This window comes from Callospermophilus lateralis, chromosome 2 (genome assembly GCF_048772815.1).
Source record: "Callospermophilus lateralis isolate mCalLat2 chromosome 2, mCalLat2.hap1, whole genome shotgun sequence".
In the NCBI taxonomy this organism is placed as follows: Eukaryota; Metazoa; Chordata; class Mammalia; order Rodentia; family Sciuridae; genus Callospermophilus; species Callospermophilus lateralis.
This window is the reverse complement of record NC_135306.1, coordinates 74548053-74568050: the sequence shown is the minus strand read 5'-3', so window position 1 is coordinate 74568050 and position 19998 is coordinate 74548053. Positions and strand designations below refer to the sequence as shown.

At 38.0% G+C, this 19998-nt stretch overlaps 1 protein-coding gene across 3 annotated transcripts in view; it reads right to left on the bottom strand.

The window, feature by feature from the left end:
• The window catches only part of Pcsk5 (proprotein convertase subtilisin/kexin type 5), a 429480-nt gene that overhangs the window by 151704 nt on the left and 257778 nt on the right, over positions 1-19998 (bottom strand). For all 3 annotated transcript variants that reach the window (XM_076846064.2, XM_076846065.2, XM_076846066.2), the window contains exons 13-16: positions 13123-13259; positions 7125-7268; positions 2358-2460; positions 826-1019 (exon numbers count right to left, since the gene is read on the bottom strand). In XM_076846064.2, the coding sequence (XP_076702179.2) occupies positions 826-1019; positions 2358-2460; positions 7125-7268; positions 13123-13259 (578 nt within the window). The remainder of the gene's footprint in view (positions 1-825; positions 1020-2357; positions 2461-7124; positions 7269-13122; positions 13260-19998) is intronic.

The window sequence follows — 19998 nt, the reverse complement described above, 5'->3', positions numbered from 1 at the left end:
GATCATTTTTGAACCCACTTGTCATTATGCACGTTCCCTTATTAATGAAGTAAGTATCTTTGACATATGTTCATTCTACATTTATAAGAAAGTCACACTTTTTAAACTTTTAAAAAAGTATACTTTGATAGCATACAGGCCTGTTGCCTTAACAGTGAGTGTGCAGAAAAGATTGATCTAGCCACTATTCTTTCAAGACTGCTTATCAAAGTGGTCCATGGCTGGTACCTTCAAATTAGAATTTGCGGAGGGCTACCATCATTTCAGTGAGTACCTTGCACTGTACAAACCCTGTATTAATAAATGGTTTATAGTAAACACCTATTTTCCTTCTAGGAGTCTAGAATTTTGGTGCATACTAGGCACTAGCTACTAGTAACAACCCTGGGTGCCAAGTCTCTACTGAGGTTCCCTGGTGGACAACTTCAAACATGTTGCCACAAATTAAACATGTCCTGTGTGGCTCCACTGGAGGGTGCTCTTGGAAGCTTGCACCTGCTTTCCTCTGGGCTTCATCATTTCCTGCTGCTGATTTTACTTTGTATCCCTTTGTTCCAGGACCCATAACTGTGAGTATAAGAGTTCAGTCTTATGAGTATTCCTAGCAAACTGCTGAATGTAAGAGTGGTCTTGAGGATCCTCGGACAACAGTTAGTTACAGACATTTTCACACAAAGCTTCTAAACCATCTCGTAAAATAAATTGGTTAAATTCTCTTTGACATTCAGCAAACCAGATTTCATAAAGGAGGAACATCCCTCCCAAAGTCGCTCAAGTGAAAAACCCACATCTTTTCTAAAACCCAAATATTTGAAATCAACTCACTGGTGTCCTGATATGACCCATCAGGGCAGTGAATAACACAGCTGTTGGTTTCTTCATTCAGGAAGTACCCATATTTACAGGAGAGGCACTGATCACCATGGCTCCCGAAACAGGACTCACAGTTGGGCGCACATTTTCGGCATCGCTTCTTGTCTGCGTAGTAGTGGCCAGGGGGACAGCTGGAGACACAGATCCTGCATTGGAGAACAGGAAGAGAGATGGTACATCACCAGCCTCTTGCCCTCAGCATTCTTGTGCAAACAGTGGCCCTCAGCCTCAAAGTCAGAACACCAACACCAAATCCCCAGGGTTCAATGCTGTTTGCTAAAGCTTCCTCCTGTACAGGGCTGAGGAGCAATGCAGTCACACAGCACCAAGTCTCCCAGCAAGGGGGCTCTTGGTCCCAACCATCTCCTAGTGAAGGTCTGACTCCTCACAAGGAATAATGGGTACATACTGGGTGTCAAGGGCAAACCTGTAGTGGTGGATCAGAGAGAAGATATGTGGGAACCATGATTTTATGCTCAAAGGTCACTCTAACAAGGGCTTCTTCTATTTATATTGTTTCTCATGTGATCTGTACATGTGGGCGGTGGTTGCAGTCATATGCTATTATCTAAGTAAACATAAACATATTTAAATTTATGTTGCTTAAGAGAATTTGTTTTTTTAAAATAACTCCCTTGTTTGTCCATAACTGAAAGACGGTGCTTGATTTATTTATCCATTCAACACATATTTACTGAGCACCCATTAAATATCAGGCATTTTACTAAGTTTGAGAGATAACAGAAACAGCCAAGGGCTTTTTCCTTGAAGAATTTAAATTCCAACATGGACTTAAAAGGAGGAATTTGACGATGCTTGAGTCTGTCTGGGTGTATTGGGTATGGAGGTACCAAAGTCAGCTCCCCAGAGGGGGCTTTTGCCTGAAGGAGTAGGGAGACGGTATGGAGGACTGTGAGAGGTGGGGTGGGGAGGATGGGCTCCCCCTGGGGTAGTCACTGTCCTCACCTCTGCCCCATATTTGTATAGCTCTGGTCAAAAGCCAGGGATCAGAGACACAGGTCCACCTCAGTGCTCAGAGTGGAAGAGTGAGGACAACCAGGGACCAGCCCCTTGGCCATGTGATTTTCTTGCATGTTGGGAAATGTGGGAAATATCAAGTTGGTCAATGCACTGACATGTTCATGAAGGGCAAATACAGCCAGAGCATCATCCATCCGTGGGATGGAAATGACATGAACTTTAGTTAGACAGAAAAATTAAGTTTAAGAGATCTATTGTACATGATGGTAGCTAGCATTAATAACAACATACTGTATACTTGCAGATAGCTAAGAGTAGATCTTAAGGGTTTTCACCACAAAAAAATAATAAGAATGTGAGAGACTACACATATTCAATCATTTGATTTAGTTATTTCACGATGCATGCATATTTCAAAACATCATGTATGCATATATAATTTTTTCTTATTCATTAGCACATTTGGGGTGTTCCTTGGGGATCTGACATAGCTTCTCTGTTACCTGGTATTATTTTTCAGCTTGTAGTAGTAGTGCAAACAGTCATTGCAGTGGTCTGGTCCTGGCCCATCACAGCCAACCTCACTGCACTCAGGATCACAGGGACCTTTCCAAAAGAGATTAGAACAAAACTCAGAATAAATAATGATTTTAGAAGGTCACCTTTCCCTAGACTTTGATATAGACTAGGACCTTTCTTTTTTCTTATGCAGTGATACTTTCTTAGAGATGGAAGAGTAATGGTCAATGTGGTTGTAAGCCAGGAGATGAGCCTGACTTTTACTGGAAAAATTTCAAATGCCTAAGTATCAAGAAATTCAGTGTTGGCCTGGTCTTGTGGAGGTGACAAATATTCCAGAATCTGAATGAACAAGGCCACTGTAGCAAGAGGAAAAAAATCAATATGCAATTAAATATGCATAATAATAAAATATAGGATTTGTAGAAAAATGAGCAGTTGTTGACAAAAAGAAAAAAAGGTTATTTTTCAATGCCTAGAACAGATTGCCTATCTCATCCAAGGTCACCAAAGGCACTGAACACATCTGAAACAGTGTGGCCAGACATAAACATTATTATGGCATGTGGCACAAGCTTATCAGCATCTAGTCCTGGATCACAAAGCAGGTACTTCAGGCACAGATAATAGATTTAACATTGTGTCCGATCCAAAGGCCAGTAGTCAGATCCACACAAGAAAATGACATACAAATTAAAAAATGTGAGCTAGCTTAAAGAATTCCAGGGGATGAAGGTTCTTAATTTCTCTCTCTGAATATTCTTTGGTTTAGAACTAGAGAGAATGTGCAGTAAGGGAAAGATGACAGAAAGAGAGCTATTTTATGACTGATACAAAGCTTTCTGATGGCATGGACTTCTTATAGAAATTTTTACTTCATTTTCCTTGATCTCCATATTTTGGTATATTTGGTCTCTTAAGTTTTAAGCTCTTTCCCAATAAAAATTCATGTGATTGGGGCTGGGGATGTGGCTCAAGCGGTAGCGCGTTCTCCTGGCATGCGTGCGGCCCGGGTTCGATCCTCAGCACCGCATACAAACAAAGATGTTGTATCCGCCGATAACTAAAAAATAAATATTAAAAATTCTCTCTCTCTCTCTCCTCTCACTCTCTCTTTAAAAAAAAAAATTCATGTGATTCTTAACTGGCAATGAATAATTGCATAAGATGTGCAAATAGTAGGTCAAGAGTACCAGAAATGTTTTGAACCCTGCTTTAATCAAAAGGAGACAAACTGTTGTTGAACCTTGGCCTCCTTTTGTCATTATGGAATTATGTTCTATAATTACCGCATGTAGACACATACAATGTTAGACCTGGGGTAGAATGACTTAGAAAAAAAAATCTGGTAATCAAATACTCTCATTTGACTGATGCGAAAACTGATTTTCCAAAAGTTACAGTGGTTTGACCAGTAGTATCATATGAAAAGGAATCAAGAAGTGTCCTAAAACCAAGGCCAGATTTCTTGTTTTAATGTAGAAAATCACGTACCTGAAATGATCTCTTGATCTCAATGGAAATAAGTCAATTAAAATACTGCATATTTGAAATATATTTCTAATTAATTGCAAGAGTCATTTGACAGCACTATTTATTTCTATTTTCCCCCAAGGCCTTAAATTGATCTCTAAATTAAATTCCACAGGGAGTACAACTTGGGACAGTTTAGTTGTCTCTCACTGCACACCCAGGAGTGTTGTTACTACTGTGTAAGAGGTTGAAGGTTGAAGTTCAGCCAGCTGTGGGTCTCACAGTCCCTGGGATTTGAAGAAACAGCACAGAGATCTAGTTGTGATAATGCCCTGTGTGCCTCTAGTCAGGCTGGTTTCCCCACAGAGGTAAGTATCACAACTCCACAGCAAAGGAGTCATGGGTGGCCCTCAATTTTCACCAGATGATTTCTAGAATTAAAAAAAAAAAAACAAAACCCTAAAAATTTTGTTCTTGAGAAGTGCCCAAAGGGCTCTGCATGGCAGCTTCGCTTGCTGTTGCTCCCCTTGTCATCATGAACTGTCCCAGATGCAGTCTAGCATTGCAGGGTGCTGGGTAATAATGAAATAATTTTCTTTGTTCTCTCACAAGTGGAATGTCAGGGTTTGAGATGCAATCAGAAAAACCACAAACATGTACAACTATGTTCGGAAACTTAACATTACCAAATTTGAATTATAAATATTACTGAAATTTGAATCACGTAAAGAGTAATAGGTTACCGTTGTACCCATTTATATTTTTGGATAGACTTTTCTCCTATCAGAGAAGACAAAATGGTTTGCTAATTATAACATAAATAGAAATGCTATAAATACAAAGCAAAGCAAGATAAAATCCAATAGAGTCTAGCTCTGGTCAGCTCAGGTGCTCTTAATTATCCAAGCATGTTACTGACTCTGGGATACTACTTGTTTAGAATAAAAGGAACTACATGCATATTTAAGATGTTCTGTTCAGGAGAGTAATGATGTACATTTATCTTAGTATCTAGAGCAAAATCCCAGAATCGCAGGAACAAAATATTTCTTGTTTAATGATGTATTACGCTTCTATTTACAAACAGTTCTCCATTAAGACAGATTGTCCATTAAGTGTTATATATAATCATATCTCAGAAGGACTGAATGCTCCTAAAAGTGGAAGCTAATGCAACAAGTCAGGAATCAGAAACATAATAACAGAAAGATAAAAAAATGTAATTTGACAATGATATGGCTATAGTACCTAAACCACCTCCAGAAAATCAACTTTAGAACATAAAATAATGAGAATGTTAAGCAACATGGCCAGATATTAGATAAAATGCAGCAATTTATAGATTTCCTACATATTATCAGATACTAGTTAGAAAGCATGAAACATTTTTTCATTACAGGAGCAACAAGACCTAAATACTTAGGTATAATACTAATAGGAAGAAAACTACACAAAAGGAAAAGGTTTCCGAAAAATTGGACATGGTCTATGTTTCATATGGAAAGAATATCTATTGTAAAAACAATTGTTACAATGAAATTGCATATGAATTCAAATTAAATTCCAATGAGACTTTTAAAGTGGGACTTAACAAATCATTTAAAAATTCATCTGAAGAATAGTAGGGCAATAATTGATATGAAAATGAGAAACAGATGTTCTATAAATATTGAAATATATCATGAGGGATAGGGGTAGCTAAGTGGTAGAGTAAGTCTTTAGTATGTGTGAGGCCCTAGGTTCAATCCCCAGAGCTAATAAATACAATACAATACAATACAATACAATACAATACAATACAATACAATACAATAAATGTTTGATTAAAAAAGAAAACAAGCAAAAATTATGAAACAGGCATAGTGGCACATGCAATAATCCCAGCTACTCTACTCAGGCAGCTGAGGCAGGAGGATTGCAAGGTTGAGACCAGTCAAGGTCCCTCCTCAAAATAAAAAATATAAAGTTCTGGGGATGTAGCTCATAGAGTGCTTGCCCAGCATGTGTGAGGCTCAGGGTTCAAATCCCCAATATTGCAAAAGTAGAACAAAACAGAATTAAAACATCGTGGAATAGAAGTACATAGGACAGATAAGGTAGAATTGGTTTAAGAATTATTAGAATGATGAATCAGAAAGGAGGTACCAGAAGAGACCCTAGTAACAGAACTTAGTATGTTGTTATTAAAAAAAAAAATTACAAACTAATAAAAGAAGAGATAATTACTCAGCCAGTGTTGTTAAACTATTTGGAAAGTAATTAAGACAGTTTCAATTCACAGTGTATGTCATAAACCAAAGTAAGTTCCAATAAAGTGAGTTAATGTCCAGATGCAAAAACCAAGAGATTACCAAACAAACAAACAAAAAAAACCTCCCATGAATATTTAGCTGATACGAAAGGATAAAACTTCTGTAAAAACAAACAAAAAAAAATTGGCAAATGTTGTATTTGAAACTATAAAACTCATTCTCCAAGAGTGTTTTCTGTTAAAATATCAAAACACAAAACAAAAATTACATTTGTGAAGCAAATGATAACTGAGGGCATGTTTTCATCAAATATGAGATCCAGCAAAATCAGTAAAATACAGAATTCTTATAAATAGATATGAGAATTACTGCCACCTTGAATACAAGAATGGATAAAACACATTGAATTTATTTCAGAGAAATCAGAAGAAAAATGTATAAAATTACTAGCAATCAAAGGTATATGAATTTTAAAATAACCCTTCTTTTTTTTAAAAAAATTTTTTTTCCTTTTCTTTCTGGCTGGAGTGATGCTATAAACACCCACACAGAGGGTCACAGTGTAGATTGGTACATTTTATCTGGATAGTAATGTGATAAAATGTTTCCAAGTCCTAAAACTGATTATTCCCTCTGATGCAATACATCTCAGAATAGAACCCTACTCAAAGAAATTAATTGAAGATACAGACAAAGACTAATAAACAATGTTCATCCAAATATTATTTAAAATAGTGTAAAATTCTCAACAAACTATATGCCCCTGATTATGGATTAAAGACACAATACTGCAATCACAGTATGGACTAATAGTTTTGGAGACAACATATATGGATGTTTGAATATATGAATAAGCCAATATACTCACAAATATTTGGAGGAATAGAAGAAAATATACTAGAATATGGGTAATTATGTTATGTTGTATCATTTAGTATCATATCATGTCATTATTATATTAATTATCCCACATGGTGCCATGATGTATGAGCTTTCTTGGGCTGTGTGCTTTTGGGAACAGCTCACCTGCATAATCCTCTGCACCATAGTCATCTGTAGGGTCTTCGACTCGGCTATAGCGGAAACGTTCCACCTTAGGAAACTCGTTGGTTGGGGAGTATGGCTGCACAGATGTGCCATAGAGGACCAAAGACCATTCTTTTAATTTACCTTGAGAAATAATAATGAAATCACAGCATGACCACATATTCTATCTTTAGCTGTACAACTGAAGTCTTTCCCATACAAGAAAAAGCAACAGTAGAATTGTGGGAAGGGGGTTGATAGGAATCATTGCATCAGATACTGGACTAGAAATGCACATCTCCCACCCTTTGCAGAATCAACTTCTTAATAATTCCTACACCAATAATTCATATACCACATATTTACTGAGCATTCACTATAGACATACCTTGATTTAATCAGCATTTATGGAAGGCTGGGAAATAAAGATACCACAGATTGCTAGATTAAGGGTTGAATTTCAAATTTCAAATTATGCTTACTTAAGAGAATCCCAGAGTTTTATAGAAGGCTTTGTTTTTCTACGTATAAAGGTCTTTTCTGAGATTTAAAAAAAAATTTTATGGCATTATCTGATTAGTTACTAAATGGACAAAACAACTCTTTGTACCACTTAATCCCTGAATCAGTCATCCAATATTAAGAATTCATCATTATGAATACTATCCCAATAGTAAGTGGACACTCTTGATTATTTAAATTTAAATAAATTTAAAAAACACTTTGCTTCCTCAATTACAATAACCACATTCCAAATGCTCAGTAGCTACAGATAGCTAGTGGCCACTATACTGGGCGGCACATAGACCATTTGGACAGTATTGCACAGTAGCGTGCTATAGTCAAGTCCACCTTGAGGCCTAAGGCAAATATCTCACCTCCCTTGGGTGGCTCATAAGGAACATTTTACTGTAGCTTGGTCCTTATTTATCCATTTCTGCTTCATAAAATTAAAGCACTCAATGCAAAATGTTTAAGAAAAATGGGGGAAACTGCCTCAAGGCCATTAAGTTTAATAAGATTCACATCAAAGAAATCAACCATAAGCAGAAGTGATTGAAAACAAAACCATTACAAACATGGAAACATGCCAAGAGGAAAGCAGGACCCCTCTCACCTTGGCTTAACAAATGGAATCTGGGCCTGGTCACAGTTGGGTCAAGGGCTAGCTCAGAGTGATGACCTTCAGCTGTCAGGGGTTTTCATCTATTAGCTTCTATAACCTATAAAATCCCAGTGCCTAACATTTCTAACTGCTTACTACGTGCTAATAAGCACAGGCCGAAATGCTTTGTAAATGTTATTCCATTAACGTGCACAGTATCTCTGAAGTAAGTACTAGTATTCCCAATATACAGATGGGGAAACTGGGGCATAGAAATAACTTCCCAAAGGGTATGAAGAGGACAAACTAATATTAAAACCCATTCTGAATCCAAATCCTGAGTTCTTACACCATTTTACAATACTGTCTCTTGTTCATTTCTAGGAGTTTAGGAAACTGATGTTTAGAAATAAACATGGAGATGCTCCTTGATTTATGAGAAGGTTATGTCCTAATAAACCATCACAAGTTGAAACTGTTCTAAGTCAAACATGCATTTAATGTACCTAACCTTTGGAACATTAATCACAGCTTAGCATCATCTACCTTAAATGTGCTCAGAACACTTATGTTTGCCTACAGCTGGGCAAGATCATCTAAACACAAGTCTGCTTTATATTACAGTGTTGAATATCTCATGTACACACATTGATAAATGTTTTGTAGACACGAAGGGATGTGAAAACACAAAATATAACATGCAAAAACTGGTGGCGGCACATTACATGGTGGAGCATCGGTTATTTCCCCTCATGATTGCGCAGATAGTGGGAGTGTGGCTTGCTGCCATTGCCTAGCACCATGAGAGATTATCATGCTGCATATTGCTATCTCAGGAAAGCATAAAAAAATCAAAATTCTAAGTATGTTTTTCACTGAATGCACATTGTTTTCCTACAGTCATGAAGCTGAAAAATTAGGTTAAGCCATCGTAAGTTAAGGATCTTCTGTCATTTGTTTCTTACGTATGCACTGGACCAGTACAGTGGGGTTATGTATGTGTTTTGCCCTTTGCCAGTTTTCCTTTGGACTCATTTGTAGATGGGTATGCTTTTCACTGCCAGGATGCTATTCAGGCTAAGAATTCTAAGCGGCATGCATTAATTAAGTAGTAGCAAGAAGTAAACGATGACTGAAAATTGATGAACTATCTGATTGCCTTGAGGTAGCAAGGCAAGAAAAAACTTCCTTTGCTATGGCATCTCTCAAGTGTTCCAATGGAGCACACAATACAAGGACACTATAGGTCATCCCATCTATCAGTCATCCTAAAACCTGGTTCATTTTAAATCCCAAAATTTGCCCTCCTCAGTGCTTTGAAGCCTCAAACTGATTATGTCTCTTTGTGCCATGTCTGAAGGACACTGTAAGCCCAAGAGGGATATCTTTGCTGGGCAATTCATCTCTTTAATTTTCACTTATTATATAATTTTATTTCCTTAGGCCCTCTGCCATGATTCACATCAAATACTGCCATATTTGGGGGATCATTTTTTTTTACCTCTACCAATTTTTCTAAATTCTATAGATTTTTCAGTTTCAGTAACAGACACTGAAACACACTGTTAAGAAATAGCTGTGTAAATAGAGAAGGAGGAAAATCTATCCTACTTTCTAATACATAAATGCAATCTCCATATATAGGTTTAATGTGCAAAATATGAAACCAATCCCAAACATTCAATATATATTCAATAATAAACAAATGGGGAGAAATAATAAACAAATATAAACCCGGTGTGGAGTCAGGAACCTCTACATTCAGGGAAGAGTTTGCCATTTAATTGAACTAGAAAAAACCCCACATCTCCAGTAGCCTACTAAAGACACCCATCACTAATCAGATAGGGAGAAATCTACCACAGGATCTTATGACATAGAAACAAACACAGAAATGTGTAAGCGCACACCCACGTACCACACAAACACACCCATAAATGGGAAAGTGGAAGTTCCTTACCAAAGGTGTAACTAACCTTGACATGAAAGACTGGTTGACATGAAATCATATGTTCTCTGGTATGGTATGGAAAAAAAATACACAAAACCTGTCTTTGGCATGAAAAAAAAATCTCTAAAATGATGGACAGTGACTGGGGTTAAATATGAGCATTTAAATAGTACAGTTGTGGGGCTGGGGTTGTAGCTCAGTGGGGGAGCACTTGTCTTGCACATGTGAGGAACCGGTTTTGATCCTTGGCACCACATAAAAATAAATAAACAAAATAAAGATATTGTGTCCAACTATAACAAAAAATATTTTTTTAAAAAATCAATAGTAGAGTTGTCTTTTGGTTTCCATGGGTGATTGATTCCAGGATCCCCTGACGATACCAAAATCCATGGATGCTCAAGACCTTTTTATAAAATGGCAATAGTATTTACACACAACCTACACTTATTCTGTATACTTCAAATACTTCAAGCCATTCATAGATTACTTATACCTAATACAATATGCAGGGTATGTAAATAGTTGTTATACCGTATTGTAGAGGGAATATTGACAAGAAAAAAAAATCTGTGAATATTTAGTACAGATATAACTTTTTTTCCAAATATTTTCATCCAAGGTGGTTGAATTCATGAATGTGGACCACGTAGCGCCTGTAGATACAGAGTGCTGACTATATAAAGAGAAACCAATGCTACAAAATAGCCAAGACTAGATTATCTAAGCTATTGCAAAGAGCTCTCAACACAGATAATTATATTGATTCTGGGTAGACTCCAAACTCCTTGAGGACAGAGGGGTTTACATTCATAGCCCCTGACTTGTCTGTTGGGACTGGCTAATTGGTAGCATGGGAGCAGTCTGGTCTTGTTGTGAGGGCAGAATTCCTGGTGATAATAAAGAGGAGAGTCACTTTTAGTTAGTTTTGTTAACTATTTAAAATTATCAACAGATAATGCACCCTTTTGTCTGCACTGATGCATTTGGACAGTGTTTGTTTCTATGGGATCTCTTGACATGGAGCCCTGCAGTGATGCCTGACCATGGATGACCTGCCCTTTGATCAGGGAAGCCAGCCCAGTCAACACACTGTCATTCCTTCTAAGCACCATGACCAGGTCAAAACTAAGAAGTGAAGCATGAAAAAGAAGAGGAAAGGAGAGAGGGAGAACTTAGGAATTAGGCAGATTATGATGGAGAGGATGTGTCTAGAAACTGTGGTCTATAATCTGTCTTCTCTACCAGCCCTGCCTTGGTGAAATATTTGGTTTCTGGATAAAACCTTGGCCACCCTTTATATTCAGGCTGCAGGCTGGAGGTGAGGTAGACATGGATGCTCTTTATTATAACTTTTATTCTGATTCACCATTCAGATTTTGGTCTTCCTGATAAAGGGACCACTGTGGCAATACAGATGAACCCCATCACACAACTGGGGGAGAAGAGAGAACCAAAATGTAGTGGTCAAAAATGGATCTCCCAGAATGAGTATCTTTCCTGGATAGGCAGGCAAAATGCTGGTAAACCTGTGCTTTCTCCCTGTGTTCTGTTGAGTGCCTTCTCTGCCCCACGAAACCCATGGAATCCAAATGGTGCACACTCTTTAAGATTGAGAAATATTTGGGTTAATTTATTCTGTAATCAGCAGAGGGCAGGTACTGGATGTCAGTACTAAAATTTTCCCCCAGGCATGGTTCTGTAGATGGACTGTATAGAGTGTTGTAAAGGGTGGCTTTACCCAATGGTTGAAGGTGTGTCCAAGGATGGGTGGGAAGCTGAGTAGTTATCAAACGGTCATTCATTTCTGAGCCAGCTGCTCTGCAGAGCTCTGTCAGGGCAATACAATCTCCCACCAATGCTGTATCTGTACTTTCCTTACTTTGTGTTACAAACAAGCTTCATATGCTCTGTGCAGCTACCTGAAGAGACCTTTGTTACCATTCTAATTTCCATACTTTGTGTATCAAGGTTTTCTTTTTCCTTGGCTCTTAGGCTCAGGCAGGGCAGAATATCATCATTTATTTTCTTTAGTGATAATGAGATTAGTTGGTGTAAGCCAAGCTCAATGTCTTGTCAGAACTGAAAATTAAATTTAGAGAAAACAGAAGAAATAAAAGGAAATAACTAAGGAAACCTATCTGTTCTTGTGCAGAAATTATGACCATGCAATTTAAACCATAGTGGGTGGACAAGGATGTCTTATTTATAGGCAAAGGTTAGAGATGTGGATCATATATTCTGAAATATAAATCAATAGCTGCCATGTTTGGTCCTATCCTTACATCTAAATTTTTTCTGCTTATTTCTTTTTCTAAATTATTATCTTTCAATTTCTTGAGAACTGTATTTTTGAAAACTGGAATGCGTACAGACAATTCAAAACACACATGAAATGAATCATGTGAAAAAAGACCACGCTGAAGTATGCGTGTTGCTATGGTTTGGACATGGTTTAGCCTCCAGAGGTTCACGTGCTGGAAGTGTGGTCCCCAGTGTGTTGGTGGTGAGGTGGTGGGGCCCAGTGGAAGACAATTAGGTCATGGGGGCACCACTCTCATGAATGGATTAATACTAGTCTAATGGGTTGGGTCTTGCAGAAGTGAATTAATTTTTGAGAGAGCAGGTTGTTATAAACCAAGGCCACTTTATATAATTTGTCCCCTCTGCACACACAGTTGATCACTTTCACACATGCTCCCACCAGTGTGATGCCACCCACCATGAGGCTGTCACTAGAGCTGAGCAGATGCTGGTGCCATATTCTTGAAACTTCAGGAGGGGGAGCTTAATAAACCTCTTTTTTTTTTTTTTGGAAAGTATCAGGGATTTTGTTGTAGCATCACTAAACAGATGAAGACAAGTATGGAATGCTCTTTGGATAAAACATACTCTATAGTTTTCTTGCTGAATAAACTAATTTATAGAACAGGGGTTCTCACCTGGAGTCTTGAAGTTTCTCAGCTGGGAAGGAGTATCATAAACTTCCAGGATCCAGTCACCAGCAGCTCGTTCTCCCCAGCAGTGAATAGTCATGAACTCCCAGTTTTTAAATCCTTCCATGGAATGATCAAATAGCCTGAAAGAGAACCACAACCACTGTTGTATGCTCTATCAGATTCAGTGAGAGTACACTGAAGGCCTCATCAATGGTCTTTTTGTATCCATCAGAGTGTCTAGGTAAGCTAAGCATGGAGCTTGACTTTATCTTAGGTCTCACCAACTAGTAGATCCATACGTATAGCATTGCTCTACCACAAGCAAACTGACCTGGGACTGGCCATGCAATATCAAACCTCAGGGACAACCATTTGGGAAGCAGGTAAAGCAGGCCAAGGCTTCACCCACAAAACTTCAGTAGAATCACTGAAGATGTGGAGCAACTGGAACTTCTTCACATGCTTGAGGGGAATGTGAAAATGGCTCAAAGGATCTGGAAGATAGTTTAAGAGTACTTACAGGGACAAACAGTTACCATAAAACTCAATGATCTCTTTTTCAGATATTCACCAAAGAGAAATGAAGACACATAGGTCCACAAAAAAATTTCCATGTGGATGTCCATAATTGCCAAATACTGAAAACAACTCAAATGACCATCAACTGGTGAATAGGTAAACAAATTACAGAATATGAATACAGTGAAATACTACCTAGTAACAAAAGACTAATGAACCACCAATATATACACCAACATGAATAAATTTAAAAGCATTATGTTAAGTGAAAGAAACCACACACAAAAACTATATACCATACGATTCCATTTATATCAATTTCTAGAAACAGCAAAACTATAAGTAAAAAACAGATGAGTAGTTGCCAGGGACTGGGGAGGGGACATGAGAAGATGCATGGGACAAATTTTGAGGGTGATAGAATTGTTTTATAATTTGAAAGTAATGGTATATGGTTATATAGCTATTTAGTTTGTCAAGACTCACAGAATTATTCTCCTAAAAAGGTGAATTGCATTATATAGAAATTATGGCTCAGTATCAAGACTGCCTGCTACTCTTATCCACTTGAGATAGTCCTGCCTGGAATCCCAGCTAAGAGTCTGCTTTATTGGCCTTTCTAATACATTTTTTAAGCTCTTAATTCCCTATATGAAATACCTTTCTGCTTGAAATAGCTAGAATTATTCTGCTTGCTGTGATGGAATCCTGAGGCATACAAAATGTGAAAGAAAATCCCTATCAAGAGTAAAGAGTTGTCAATAATGTGTAAAACAGGTACAGTGAGAAACAGGCATATCATTTATATAGGTATCTATGCTAATAAATGTGACTACACAAATAACTATCCAAAAGGTGTCAAAGACATCTGTAGAGATGGAACCTGCAAGTGGAAAGCAAATGATGGGGCAAGATACAGATGTTTTTACTGCTTTTCTTTTTTCAGATTATGTACATTTACTGTTTTATTGAAAAAAAATGACAAAGTAAGAATAAGTTGAGGATCAAAGAGGCAAACAGAGGAGGAAAATATCTCTAGCACTGTCTTAGGAGCAGTCACGTCCAGTTACTGCTCTTCAGAGGGAATGAGAGCTAAAGGCCATGGCAACTGGATGTTGGTGGCAATCAACTCTTCTTGCTTTAATTTCCTGTTCCCCAAGTAAATTGTTACAATTTGACCTTCTATGTAGATCTTCCCTTTGGAAGGAAATATGCCCTTCTTCTTTTTTTTCTTTTAATATTTTTAATTGTAGATGGACACAATGCCTTTATTTAATTTATTTATTTTTATGAGGTGCCTAGGATTGCACCTAGTGCATCACATTTGCAAGGCAAGCCCTGCAATCCCAGCTCACATATGCTTTTCTTAAAACCAAAAAATCCCTCCCAAAACAAATTGCTTTAACATCCTTAAAACTTGTTGTATTAGATATCCAATTTTTAAAAAAGCAATTCGATTAATGTATTTGAGGCTCCCTCTAAAATGTTAGTTGAATTCTGTAGCTGAAGGGTGCAGTAGTACAAATTTGGATATGCTAGTGGGTGAATAGCTGACACCCTACTCCCTAGAGAAAGACAATAAACAAGAAAACCACCTGCTATGTGTTCCTGAGCCCTTCAAAGAAAGAAAATTAAAATTATTACACAGCTTTCTCAATTGTCTTTGTCAAAAATTCTGGAAAGACTGAATTAAACAAAATTACACAGATCCCTTAAGTGGAAAAATAATTCAGATCTTTGGAATATGCAAATGTGCTTTGTTAATCTTCTTAATGGAATTAATGGTAGGCAGTGATTTTCAAATCTAAGAGTAGGCTAACGAAGCCTCGTCTTTTTTTTTTTCTTTAGAATATTCATATGCTATCTATATAGGTTACCTCTTTGAACACAATTGTACAACACCTCATTGAGGCCCACATCTGGTAGTGTTCCTCTATAATGACAGGGATATAAATGGTGTCTTCTTCTTGTGACTGTTTTATTACCATAATTGGTTCTCCATAGAGTCAGAATGGTACGTTTTAGGGAGAATCCATGATCCAGTGCACAACCACAAGAAGATTGTTTTCTTAAGTTCATGGCTTACAAGTGGACTTGGCCAAGAAAAAAATTGCTGGGCCATTATGTAATGGACTATATCCATAGACTCCTTCACTGAAAACCCTAGGATGTGTGCATCTGGGCAAAAGGTAACTCACAGATAGAGGAAGAGGAACTTTCTCCAGGTTGCCTTTCCTGCCAGGTAGGTTACTGGAGGAAATGTGCTGACATGGAAATGGATAGAGGCAAAAAACCAGTTTGAAGCCACTTCCTTCCTTACCTTCTGCAGCTCTAACTCGCCCTCTAATTCCTTGAGGCCATGGTGCCATTCGAGGGCAGTGAAGCAATAACTTGTCACATAATACCTCTCCTAGAGTGCTGAACTTAAAAGCAGTTCCCAAACAGTTTAGACAGAACATTTGGCTCATTGCCTCACATCCAAAAACTACAAAGGAGACTCGAGGCTGCCATCACATGAGGGGCAGCCTTGTTTCCACAGCCTCAGCCAACTTCTAATTACTCACGGGTCAATTATTTCACTGCTGGATTAACAGCCCCATATTTCCTCCCTCCCACCCTTTCTTGTCCACCTTTGAAAACCACTCTCTTGCTACCATTCACTTTCTAATCACATTTGGGACAAAAACTTAAATATAAACAGGGTGCCAAAGAGAAATATTTGCAAATCACAATTCAAATCAGTGTTTCAAAGCTCAAATAGAAATGGGCTTTGTCTACATTTGCCTATGTCTGTGGCTAAGCAGTTTCCCAGCCCCTGGTTGCTTCACTTTACAGACTTGGAATGTTCATTGATTTTGTGTGAATATAAAAGGTGAAGAGAGAAATGAAAATGTAAGCCGAACGTGACCATTACTTTTTGCCAAAAGAGTTGCTGGGGAAAGAAACAGATACGGATTGTTGTGGTGTCAACCTAAGGGACAGTTATATTTCCAGTCTCAGCCTGTCTTTATAGGCACAGATGATTCAAATGGGGATGTATGCTTTCGTATTTTCATTCTGATTCAATATGTGGATTATTCCATATTTGGAGCATTGTACCATTTAAAAAAATTGCATCCTTTGTGTATAATAAAAGGCAATGTAGATTGTAGATCAGCTTGGTGTTGCAAAGAACATATTTGCCCAAAACAATCAAGTGTGAAACTACGGATATCTGTGAAGGAGGTAGTTGTGGGGTCCCTCTTTATCAAGTTGATTGCCCCGTTTAAACATTTATACTGTGCCAACAGAGGGGAATCCGGATACATGCCAACATTATTAGTGTTGGTAAAGTATTATTAAAATAGAGGCAGCATACTGAAAGTCAGAGTGGATAAACTCCATGTGTGGATTCACTTCTGCTGTAGTGAAATCCAGTTTTGTCAAAGCTGACATAATTATGTGGATAAAATGATATATGTGGCACAGATTACACACCCAGTTATTAAAATGGTGCCCACAGCTCTATCCCTGAGAGCAATTTTCAAATAAGTTGCTTTGAATGAAGCCTGGGAGAAAAGACTTCCATTACTTCCATTAAGTGTAGTACATCCTTTTGAGGAATTAACTCATGAAATAACTCATGCAACTACTGTAAGCTTTTTCCCCTTTCACTTACAGAGTTTAGCCAATGTATCAGACTACAAAATTCCTTTATGATAATACGGCAGCTAAATAACAAGGCATTTAAAAATATCAATAGCCATGTGTTACCATATAATTATTTCTAAAATTGTAGGTGGGTCTTTATTTTAGAATTACCCACAGCTACTTGAAGAATATTTCTCACTATGAAATTAGACCAATATCCTCAGAAGATTTCCTTTTTCTATTTTATTTGTTTTTTAATTTTTAAATGCCTCATTATAATTGAAAAGGTACAGCAGACTGAATGCCTGAAACATTCATTGGGTTCAACTGTAATTGAGTGTTCGGTTTTCTTTAGATGTTTAGTCTCTGTAATGTTTAGATCATTTGCTTCTGATAGAAGGTATTTAAAATGCACTATTTGTCTTTTCTCTTTCCTAATCCAAATTGCTTATTTAAGAAAGGTTGAAAGAAAGGTACTGGGTGTTCTAGAAGTTTGGAAAATCTGAAATGATGACTTTATTTATTTTTTGTGTTTCAATATGCATATTATTATCAAGTCATTCACTAATCTCACATGCATTTCTTCTTGTGGGTATATGATATAAATATTGATCTTCTTGAAGCTTTATTCCATTTTGTAGTGGATGACTTTTATCTAAGAATCTATTTTATATTATAGACTCCTTCGTAAATTATTTACATAACATCCAGCAGCATATTACTCACAAGTCTTGTTATGACACAAAAATATCAAGAATATGTGTGTGAAAAAGCTGAGTGAGCTTATATGGGGTCAAGGTGTGATCTATGGACAGGAAGCTTCACTCTCTCCTAGGAGCATACTAGAAACGCAAATCCTGGGAGCTGACCCTAGACCTACAGAATTGGAATCTCAGGGATAGTGACCTGGCCATCTGTGTTAGATAGACCCTTTCACCAGGTGCTTTCAGAGGCACTGTGTAAACACTTCTTACTAAGTGCTTACCTTGCTAGGTACTGAGCTAAGTACTTGCCGTATGTTATCCGGTTTAATGCTTGTACTAACCTTGTGAGGCAGACACTGTTATATCTATTTTATAAATGAGGAAATGCACTTCTCCAAATTTAAATAGAAATCAATGAAGTCAAGAGAGCTGAACCTCTGTCTAATTCCAAAGACTGTACTTTTTTTTAAAATGAAGGAAACAGGTTCTCCTCATGGAGCCTCATTGGAATGTCAAATTTTTAATGTAAAAGTGTAGTTTTTACTGTAAGTCTTCAGGCACTTACATTCAAGTCAACTATCTGTTCTTGGACATTTGGCTAGGGCAGTGACAACAGTGGTTAAAGTATGAACACTACATTTTAGATGCAGTTAATCATACAGACTAGAAAGCAAACTTCTCTCTACTAGAGACTATACTGAGATTACACATCTGGAAGGGAGGCAAAGTTTCAGCTTTCAGCTGGTGCTCAAAATTTGGAACAGAGTGCCATGGAGCTAAGCAGAATCTAAAACGGAATGAATTGAGAGTGGGAGAGATTGAGGCAGGAAAAAAAGGGCAGCTTTTCATAAGTCTAACAAATAGAGTTGATGGAAGAATTTGACGGGACAAACTTCTGTTTGAAAAATTTTTACAAAAGCAGAATTTGAATGCTGTAGTGTAAAAGCTTCCATTGAAATCTGCTCTTATCTTTCTTTATTTTCTTTTTTTGATTCTGGAGATTGAACCAAGGGATGTTTCCCCACTGAGCTATATCCCTAGCCCCTTTTATTTTGTCTTGCTAAGGGTCTTGCCAAGTTGCTTAGGGCCTTGCTAAATTGCTGAGGCTGGCCTCAAACTTGTGATCCTCTTGCCTCAGCCTCCCAATTCATTGGGATTACATTATACATACCACTGTGCCTGGCTCTAAAGATGTCTTCAAAGGACCAAAACTCCCTTTGCTTCTCCCTGCATGCCTGATCTCGGTGGTCTCCATCAAAATAAACCATTTTCTCTGAATATTCTGTTTGGCTTTTTTGTTAAGCAGGGTATACAGGGCAAGAGGGGGACTGAAAGGGTGGGAAGGCAAGGGGAGAACAAAGGCGAGAGAAGGAACTACCATTTGTCCACACTAGCACTGCTCTGTTGACTCATGGCTCCAACCCACTAAATTATCCATGTGGTTTGCCAGGAAAGGTTGCCTGCTGGGCTAATGGGGCAAGAAGCTCAAGTTGGACTAGATTTCTAAATGCTGCTGAGTGCCTTCCAGTGCTTAGCACCTGCAGACGCTTGGGTAAATATTCTCCCTCCAACAGCTGTTCTCCACGGGAGTTCGGGCAAGTGCCCATCAGCTAAGACAGGGAGCCACTGAGGGGCTCCAGACGGCCCACACAGACGTGTCAAAGTGTTCAGCACTTTGCAGAAAACAGACTGTCAAGGAATCACTGCGGTGAGGGGATAAACAATTCTGAAAAAAATTCCTCAGTGAAATGTCTAGGAAAATGACCAAGGACCTGTGCAAAGCCAGCCCTGAAAAGTAATCAGGTTTTCAAGTCCCCAAAGTAGGCCACATATTTTGTCAACACCTGACGAGGGGTCTCAGATAATAAGGCATGGAGAGTCTCGGTCATCTCGGCTCTCCTCCCCAGGTTATACTTAAGGTCTGTCTCTATTCTTTTCATAGCAAAGGGGAGATGACCCTGACTGTGCCCCCAGATGCTGGGTCCCAGCTGGCTCCCAGCACCCTTCCTTCTGTAGTTGGCTATGA